Source organism: Gavialis gangeticus, unplaced genomic scaffold (assembly GCF_001723915.1).
Source record: "Gavialis gangeticus isolate Ggan-Ray unplaced genomic scaffold, GavGan_comp1, whole genome shotgun sequence".
NCBI lineage: Eukaryota > Metazoa > Chordata > Crocodylia > Gavialidae > Gavialis > Gavialis gangeticus.
In genome coordinates, this window is record NW_017728993.1 from 40,508,180 (window position 1) to 40,518,323 (window position 10,144).

General features: G+C 41.1%; 1 protein-coding gene across 1 annotated transcript in view; it reads left to right on the plus strand.

Moving 5' to 3' along the window:
* Window positions 1-6,748, plus strand: part of BRDT (bromodomain testis associated) — a 61,104-nt gene extending 54,356 nt beyond the window's left edge. Inside the window, exons 15-16 of the mRNA XM_019501601.1 lie at window positions 4,391-4,568; window positions 6,574-6,748. Coding sequence (XP_019357146.1) covers window positions 4,391-4,568; window positions 6,574-6,642 — 247 coding nt within the window. The 3' untranslated portion in view covers window positions 6,643-6,748. The remainder of the gene's footprint in view (window positions 1-4,390; window positions 4,569-6,573) is intronic.
* The last annotated feature ends 3,396 nt before the right edge of the window (window positions 6,749-10,144 follow it).

Below are 10,144 nucleotides of genomic sequence, written 5' to 3' on the forward strand. Positions count from 1 at the left end.
AAACTATGAAACTATGGTTGGATGGCTCTGTGGAATTCATTAAGTACTTTCTCTTGCCTTCATATGGGAGGAACACACACTTACACTTACTCATAAGCTGAAAAGAATCTGCTTAACTGACAACAATACAACATGACTGTCTAAAATCTGCTTTAATGGATAGGCCTACATTATGTGCAGTGCTCTTTGTTTTATAAGCTGATAGTATCTCCTTCAATAATTGAAATATGGACATTAGTAGTCTTTAATATCTAGAGTAACTTAATTTTTTTTCTAGAAATTGCCAGTGTTCCATTACAATGGCTAAGAATTGAAACTGTCAGTGCAAAAACGCTATGGAAGACTGCTACAGTAACTATGCAACACTTGCTATATCAGTATTTTTCTCTTAAGATGGCTTACTAATATTTTGAGTATCCAATTCTGTAAAAACCTAAAAAGAAGCAAGATACAGATGTACAAACTTCTAATCTCCTGTATTCTCATCCATTTTGATAATCACCTCTCTATTTGGAGTATGCTACTGTACCTGTGCACTACAACAGCAATTTTGGCTGGAAAAAAGGGTGCATAATTCAGATCTCTTAATTAGCCAGAAGGTGCAGGACACTTTTTTTTAAATGTTGGACCTGGAATAAAGAACTTTTGTGTGCATTGATTTCCTTCAACTCTAAAAGACTTGCATTTTTAGCCAAAATTTTGGGTGTTTCAGCTTACTATATAAAATTGGTGATAGCTCATAGTGGTAATTTTTAATGTAAAAAATGTACCATTCTAGCTTCCTGAACAGAGTAGAAATGCATAGCAAGCAGTCTTGTGCTCAGAAATGTATGTTCAACTCCTGTGGGCTGGCTAAGGAGCCCTTTGCTGCTGCCACTGCCGCTGCTGCCGCTGCCACCACCCCCTCTGCTGCTTAGGGTCATATTTGATTTCTGCTGGCTTGCACAGTGTTCACAGTCTAATTAGTATCCTAACCTCTGTAGCAGCAAGAGGACCCTTAGCACTGCCTTTGCTCTGCCATGAAAAATGGTGCGTTAGCCTGTGTTGATCTCTTTACCCTATCTAGACAACCTTCAGTACTTGAGAGGGCTTCTTCAAAACTGCTTTCACTATCCCCACTTGTAGAATATCTGTATGACCTGTTTCTACAAGAAGAACTGCTGTTCTCCTGGTAGAAAAAACAGATGTTCCTAATGTTCCTCCTGGAGCAAAAAATGGCAGTTCTAGGAGGAAAAAACAGTTCCAACCAGTCAGAAGTTGCTCCAAGGAGGGTTTCTCTTGAGAATAAACTTCTGTATGCTGTGACTTCACTTCTCTTGGCCTTCAGGAGGAGCTGAGTCACAGGGGATAAGCTTCCATGCCTTCTGGAGCCTGGGGTCACCTTGTTCTAGAGAAGGTACTGGAGGCAGTTGCTTCCACCCATCTTATATGGAGAGAAGAGGAGTAGCCCTAGCTGCTCCCTGCCAGCTCCTCATATACTAGAGTAAGACGTATCCAAGAGGGCTTTGCTGAGCTACTTGGATAACTCGGCTGCTAGTGTCAAGCAGGGGGAGCAGTGCCACACCCTAGCTGGTTCTCACTCAGAGCTGCAGGGTAAAGCAATCAACCTACTACGCTGCAGGGAGTCCCCTGGCTCCTGACAACCTGCACTCTGGCCCAGCTGATGAGTTCCCCTTGACTCAGCACCCTGAAAGTTGCACCAAGGGAAGCTTAGCTTGGACATCGGGGGGAAAAAACCTCTCACAAGGAGAGTAGTAAAGCAGTGGAACAAGCTACCCAGAGAGGTAGTGGATACTCCATCCTTGGAGGTTTTTAAGAGAGAGCTTTGGCTAGGATGATCTAGCTGGGAATGGTTCTGCTTTTGAGCTGGCGGTTGGACTACATGACCTCCTGAAGTCCCTTCCAACCCTAATTTGCTACGATTCTAAAACAAGGCTGTTGACCAACCCCCACTATGCAGCTGACATCATGCACAGCAGGAGCCTGCCATGAATTGAACTTAAGGCACGAAGGAAAACAGCCATAAAACATTACATGTTTTGTGGGATGTTTCTGTAAAATGGTTTCTCATTTTGTCACAATGTTAATTACCTGACCATGTGGTTGGGTTACTAATTAAGATATTAACAGGTTAATTGCATATTAGAATGTCTGTCAGGAGCCTTAATAACAGATCCCATTTTCTGCAGCTTTTACTAAATGGGACTTGATCTCCTCCCAGCTTTAAGAGTTCTTTGTGCACACTAAGCTTGCAAGAGGTTTGTGTATCTTAGGATCCAAGACTCCTTGATGACAGCGATTAGTTTTATTTTGAGAGATGCCAATTTAAGAGTGGTGCAGCAGTATCAGAAGCACAACGTACATGTCTACTTGCATGCCTTCAAAAAAGTTTCTCCTTCAGAAATCAAGTAAAGAAATTGGCTTACTCTTGACTTGGTTATTTGGCCTTTTGGAAAACTACATTTATCATCTGGTGCCTGAATCGTGTCTTTTGAATCTTGTCTTTAGCTGTTGTCTGCTTCTTGGTATTTTAAAATAATTCACTTATTTTCTCCTGGGGGAGGTCCAACTGGGAATGGCTTTCTTCCACCTTTTGTAGTGGTTTGATACCTATTTGAGATCAGAGAGTATAGAGTCCAAGCAGCTTCAGTTAGTGCCAAACTGCATCAAGGCGATGTCACTTGTGGACATGCATGAATGCTTCTCTATTCTGGGAATCTCCCTCCCTGCCTCGCATGAAAATTACATGAAACAGTTGAAGGCCTCACTGATCAAAATTACACTAAACAGCACCCCTGTTTTAATACAGAAAATAAATACTGTAAGGACTAAGTTGAATCCCTGAGGTGGTCTGCTTGTAAGCAAATGCAAACACTATCAAGCTGCTCATGTCGGGTGCCCATGGGCCCCATCATCTCGCCGTTCAGAAGTTGTGCCTGGTACCTTGAGGTGTGTAGAGGGAACATTTAAAGCTGTGTCAATGGCCGAATTGCTGACTTTTTTTTCTGAATCTGCATTGAATCTTCAGATTTGGATTCAGCCGATTCAGCTTCCAAGGGAAGTGATGCTGGCTCTTACCTTGGGGATCTTTAAAAGGAGGCTTGATAATTACCTAGCTGGGGTCACATGAGCTTAAACTTACCAGTAGTCATATGAGCCCAGTATTCATTCCTGCCCATGGCAGGGGGTCGGACTTGATTATCTGCTCAGGTCCCTTTCGACCCTACACCTATGAACTAATGTTCTTGAAAAGACAGTGGTGCTGGTGTCGTCATTAAAGCCCCTTCCTACGCTGGAAGAATTTATATTGACTTCAAGAATTATTGACTTCAAGATACTTCAGCCAATTTTCTCTATAAGGAAGGAAATGCCATACAACTCTTTTTAATGTGTAAGCATAAGCCTTGCATCTCCCTGCCAGTGCATTGTACCTGTACTGTCCACGCAATTAGGGCACTGTCAACTCTGATTCTGTCTAGAATGAACAGCTCCTTAGTTCTTGAGTTAACAATCCCTTTTTTTTCCTTCTCTTTCATGCCCTCTTAAAGCCTCTCTGCAAGTCCTTAGACAATCTATAGACTGAGTAGGATGAGGCTGCTCTTGGTTTCTCTCCATGTTTTTCCCACATCTCATAATGCAAGACACACCTATGGAATCTATTCTTTGAAAAAATTACCTGATCTTGGCTAGCAAGGCCTCCCTTAGTATGGAAGCTTTCAGGAAGAAGGCAGAAGCCAAGATTCCAAGGCTCCCTAGTAAGGCAAATGTCAAACATGACTCAGGAAAATCTCAGTTTATATACCATATTTTCTTGCATACGGTATGCCTTGGAATAAGATACGTGCCTTGTTTTTTGAAAGGCAGAATGAACATGGCGGGGGGGCGGGTCTTTACTTGTAGATGAGTGACAGAGTAGTACCAGCTAGGGAAAGCAGAGCCTGCACATTGCATGCAATCCACAGGGAGCAGAACAGGCTCTGCTTTAGCTTTTGCCCAACCAAAGTTCAAGCAACAGAAACTGCTTTTACCATATTTCCTTGCATATAACATGCATTCCAATCTCTAGCAGTTAGTTTTTGGGGGGAGAAAAGGTGTTGTGCATAAGTATATGGCTTACATACGGCTTTCTTTTAAAGAAAAAAAATCAATATTCCTGTGGCATTAATGTAGGAGAACATCAGTAGTTATTGTAGCATTGCTACTTGATTGTTCACCAGCATAACATCTGTGAGAGGAAAAGGATTGTGAATCCACATTTAAATGATGTTGGACCACATATAAAGTGTGCTGTGTTGCTTAAACTAACTGACACTTTTTGGCTGACACTGACATGCAAAAACTGTAGAGGATACTGGAAAAAGAAGAATAATTTGCTCTACTTTTTTATAAGGAACCAAGAAAGAATGGAATTGGAACCGGTGGCAATAAAAGCCCAGGAGCCCCAGAAAGAGGACCCAATAAAAGAACAACAACAATCACTGAGGGCACAACAAAATTTGCAACAAGGTCTTGTCAAAGACCGTGACTTGGCTAGAAAAATGGAGCAAGAACGCAGGAGAAAGGAAGCAGTAAGTTACTGCCAGTGTCCTCAGCTAGTGTTAATCATTGAAAACAATGATCATGCTGACTCAAGTTCTGTTGAGTCTCTGGGTAATAAATAAAATGTCTGTTTTGGCTCTATGCTCCCTCTCCAGGAGGCACAGTACAAAATGCAGTTGGAAAGGGTCTGAAAAGGAGTTAATCAAAGGTGGCTTTCAGCTACTTTTGGACTGGTCAGAAAAGGACACTTAAATGACAGCTGTATTGTGATAAGATGCTGCCTTGAAGTATGTGCTAGGGGTATATGGAATCGAAACTAATGGAAGAGGGAATATCTCTTATTAGACCAACTAGATATTTGCAAACAAATTATTTTATTTATCTGCATGCTTTTAGGCATACACCCTTCAGGCATAGGAGAGAGCAGAGATTGTAGAAGTTCACCTAGATAGAAAGGAAAATATATAGGTATTTTCTCTTCCAGTCACTGAAAAAATGCCTTAACTAACTTGAACGTGGTGTGGATTCCCCAGAATCCTAACTGAACTTCATGGCACTTACATTTTGCACCTCAGCCCTCTCCAGTGACACCCTGACTGTGTCTATACTGCAAACATGAGAGTTCCCAAGAGCAACCTCCTCAAGTACTCTGCACTGCTTTGGGCACACTGCTATCTTTACCAGAAGCACTGTGGCCATCTCTGTGGCACTGAAGGGGGTGAGTTAAGTAAACTGGTCTATCCATTTTGCCCCCTGGTTTTGTCAATTTTTGTCCACCCATCCAAATGCAGTGGCATCACAGTTTAGGAGGAGGCCTGCCTAGAGAAGCACAGACTGCTTGAATATATTGTTTCTGAGGACAGGAGGTCACAAGTATAGACACAAGCCAAGTTTACCAGTTTTCTAGTTGTATGCAAAGCCTGTTGACTTGAATGGAAAGACTCCCACAGATTATGATGAACTTTGGATCAGCCCTTTAAAGGATCTATCATAACTTGGGACTTTGTTTCTGCAGTAACTATTAACTGAAATTGTTATTCCACATTAGCTTCCAACATAGATAAAACAAAATTGGAAAAAGGCATCTCTTATGGAATATGAATATCCTGATGGCTTCCCAGAAGTTATTAAACCACTTTAAACTTACACCCTAGCTTTAATTTAAAATAGCTTTTAACATGTAGATATGCCCTTATGCCTGCTATAGGCTCCTCAACTGTTCTTCTGTTTGATACATTCATAGGTGTTGGGATCGGAAGGGACCTCAGTAGGTCATCGATACTTCTGTCAAAGCATATGACTAATCTGTTTTCTTAAAAAAATCTACAGATGTAATAACAAACATGACGCAAAAGAAAAACGCTATAAAAGCATCTTTTGGTTTTTGTATAATTATATGTACCAATTTGTTTCCTTATGCTCATCAGCTCAAAAGATTTAGTTCCCAATAGTTTTTGATCTCTTAAAAAGCTTAAGGCAAAAGGCTTAAGTTGTTCTTTCATACATACTTACCTTGTGACCAGATTTTTTGCAATACCAAAATAAAGCCCCTTTAAAAAAACAAAATTCCCAAAGGCTACTTTTCTTTCTATCTGATCAATGCTGTATACCCTTTTTTTCTAATCAAAGGGCTCCTCTCACTCTCAGCTATCTAATACTTCTGCTTGCTTCATGATATAATTCCAGTGCTTCCAATGTCATAATTACTAGACTGGAGTAGCACAGACTAAAGCTGGCTGCCTCTTTTAAAATGGGAATCCTGTTAGAAACATGTATTAAAGTCTATGTGAAGCAACAGTGGAACAGACGGGGTCAGACTCAATCTGCTCAGGTTCTTTCCGACCCTACAAACTATGAAACTATGGACTGGTTACTCTTTCTAATGCGACCTGGACAACAGATAATATTACAACTGTGGATGCTACTACAAACAAACAAAATATAATTTGTCATTTTAGAAAAGATCCTGGGTGACATAATATTAGCTCTTCAAAACTCATCACCATAAGTAAGACTGTTAATTGTTTCCTGCAGATGACTGGTACCATTGATATGAATATGCAGAGTGTTATAATGGCAACTTTTGAAGAAAATCTTGAGTGAAATCTTTGACTCTGGAAATGGCTGCAACCTGGCTACAGCTTAAGTGATAATATTCGATGTTGTTTGTACAATAAACTTCATAAGTGCTGAATGCCTGTGTGCTATTTAGATGGCTAAACTGCACATTGTTCAGACTCTTCAAAGTGGTCTTAACTGCTTATAATACCCCCAATTTGTCAATGCATAATTCTGATATTTCCCTCCCTTGTGTTTTATCTGTACAAAATCTACTTGTTGCTAGCTAGTTAAGGACAGTCATTTTTTTACTAGGTTTTTTTAAGTGACATGTTTCTACAGAGACTTTTTTTTTTTTTTTTTTGAAACAACTGTGTCCCTGTTTTGAATTTAAAATTTTACGTTTAAGTGTTTTTCAGAATTGTTTTAATATATTGTTTGCAGCTGATTTTCAATCTTGTTTTCACCAGCCACTTTTCTGGTAATGGTAACCTCCACATAGCACCAAGTATAAGTGCATACTTTACAAAAACTTCTCTAAACCATAGTTTTGTGCCTTCCAGTAGCAAATATCACTGTTATTGGCCCACAGAAATATGCTATTAAGTACTGATTGTACCAAAAGACTATGTAATAATATAAAATCTGTAGGGATGTTATATATAGAGACTACAATATGCGGAAATTTCCCTGTTTTCTGTACTAGATCTCCATTTCTCACTTGCTATATCCTATACGCTTACAATTTTTTTTAATTGAGGTATAGGCATGATGATATTTTTGTTAATACAGTAGGCTATTTTTATGTTTATATGCAGGTGAGAACAAGCATGGAAGAGTGTTTAATAACTCAATCTTTTCTTTTGTTTTCAAAGAGATTCATTAACACTAAATTTTTTCTGGCTAGAGTTTAAAAAGAATATCTGAAATCGTTAAAGCCCTTAAAGTAGAAACTTGAACAAATGACTTTAGACTTCCTGTTGACTCTGTTTTACAGGTTTTCACAACAATAAAACATCTTATTTTTATGGTATTCATACCATAACAAAATGTATGGTCCTACTGCATCCTGTTTTGAGTTCTGTGCTACTACACAGTGCCACTTTAACTGGCTTCAAAGTCCAGAACATATTACTACATCAATTCCCAATCAGCATATTGCATGTTTTTTCAAATTGTCACTTCCATGTAAAATTTATTTCTCAAATATTCCATTGAGGGTGCTACATAAACTTATAGCTAAAGAATAAATCTCCCTAAAGAGCAAACTTCTAGTCTGAAACTTTTACTAAGCATTCATAGACACTGTTGGCAATGCCAAGAATTTAAGGGAAGACAGAAGTGTAGTTTCTCACTGTAACTGAGAACACTTACCAAGAAGTGTCCTGAGTTGTAAGGTTCCCCTGAACCAAGCAAGTTTACAGTTGGTTCTTAAGGGGAGGGGAAACTAGCAGTGGGCTGGGAGCCTGCAGCCAGTTTCCCCTAGCAATGGCCCCTCCTTTCTCTCAACCTGCCCCTGTTTCAGAATGGGCAGGGAGAGGGGAGGAAACGCAACATGTTCTAGGGGTGCCCCAGCCAGTGCTGGAGGGTGGGGCAGATGTATTGGACTCTTCTTTCCCTCCTTTCAGCAGGGGCTAGAAACCCCCTAGACCAAACTCCCTCTGCTCCCTTTTTCCCCCTCCCACTCTGAAAATAGTTTGAGGCAGTGCAGACACAAATTACAGTAGATGCTGTGTTTTGAAACATCTTCATCTGGCCTCTCATGCAATGAGGGTTCAGATTTTTGCCAGATTGGCCACTCTTTTTTTAAGTGGTCTGCAGTTTTGCACTTGTTTGGTCATAGCTATAGACCACTTCCTGTGGCCAGATCAGGCAAAATCTGAACATTTTGGTGGGGGATCTGCAGGTGCAAGGTAACCTAGGGGATAGTGACCACCTATTGCTAGGGTTCACCATCTGGAGAAAGGTGGAGAAGATAACTAGTAGAGCAGAAGTGCTAGACTTCAGGAAGGCTAACTTAAACAAGCTCAGGAGATTAGTTAGGGAGGGACTGACTAGTAAAAGCCTTGGAGAGATGGGAGTCTAGGAAGGGTGGGCATTTCTCAAGGAACTAATCCCACAGGCACATAAAAAGGGGCAAAAAAGCAAAGAAACCCTCTTGGTGGAGCAGGGAAATCCAGGAAAGCCTGGAGGGGAAAAAAGTAGCCAACAGGCTGTGGAAGCAGGAAGCTACCACCAAGGAGGAGTATGCCTGCTTGGCTCAAACTTGTAAGGAAACAGTGTGGAGAGCCAAAGCAGAAATGGAGCTTAGGCTGGCAGCAAAAGTAAAGGATAACAAAGTCATTCTTTAAGTACATAGGAAGCAAAAAGAAGGTGCAGGGTAACTTGGGGCCCCTTCAGGATGAACTAGGGCACCTGGTAACAGATAGGACGGTCAAAGTGGAGCTTCTAAATGATTTCATTGTATCAGTGTTCCTGGACACAAATACAAATATGCATCCCATTAGGACCTTAGGTAAGCCTGGTCTAGATACAAACCCACCAACTGTTTGAGCTGACCTAGTAAAGGGGCACCTGGAGGGGTTGAATGTATTTAAGTTAAAAGGTCCTGATGATCTTCATCCTATGGTACTTGGGGAATTAGCTGGAGTCATACAGCTACTGGCACAACTGTTTGAGCACTCATAGTGCTCAGGAGAGGTCCTGGAGGATTAGAAAAGGGCCAATGTGGTCCCTATTTTCAAGAAGAGGAGGAAGGAGGAACTGGGTAACTATAGGCCAGTTAGTCTCACCTCTATCTTTGGCAAGACCTTTGAGGAAATTGTGAAGGATCACATTTGTGGGGGACCAGTGGGTAAAATGATGCTAAGAGGCAATCAGCATGGGTTCATAGTGGGCAGGTCCTGCCTGACTAACCTGGTTTCATTTTATGACTGGGTCAAAAAATCTTGGATGAAGGAATAGAGGTAGATGTTATTTACTTAGATTTTTAAAAGGCCTTTGACACAGTGTCACACCCAATTCTTATAAATAAACTAAACAGTTGGAATGTAGATTATTACACAGTCCGGTGGGCAGAAAATTGGCTTATGGGATGCACCCAGAGTGGTGGTGGATGGGTCGGTTTCTACCTGGAGAAATGTGGGCAGCGGAGTCCCCCAAGGCTCTGTCCTGGGACTGGTACTATTCAATATCTTCATTGGTGACTTCGACGAGGGAGTAGAAAGCATTCTGTCCAAGTCTGCTGACAACACCAAACTATGGGGAGAGGTATGCAAACTAGACAGCAGGGAGCGAATCCAGGCTGCTTTGGACAGGCTGTGGAAATGGGCTGAACAGAATAGGATGCAGTTTAACAAGGGTAAGTGTTGTGTGTTGCACCTGGGGAGGAAGAATCATCAACACTCCCATAGCCTGGGAGGTACCACTCTAAGTAGCCAACTGCGGTAAGGGATCTCATACTCGTAGTCGACTTCAAAATGAACATGAGTCACCAGTGTGATGAAGTAATAAGCAAAGCTAACTGCACCCTTTCTTGCATAAGTAG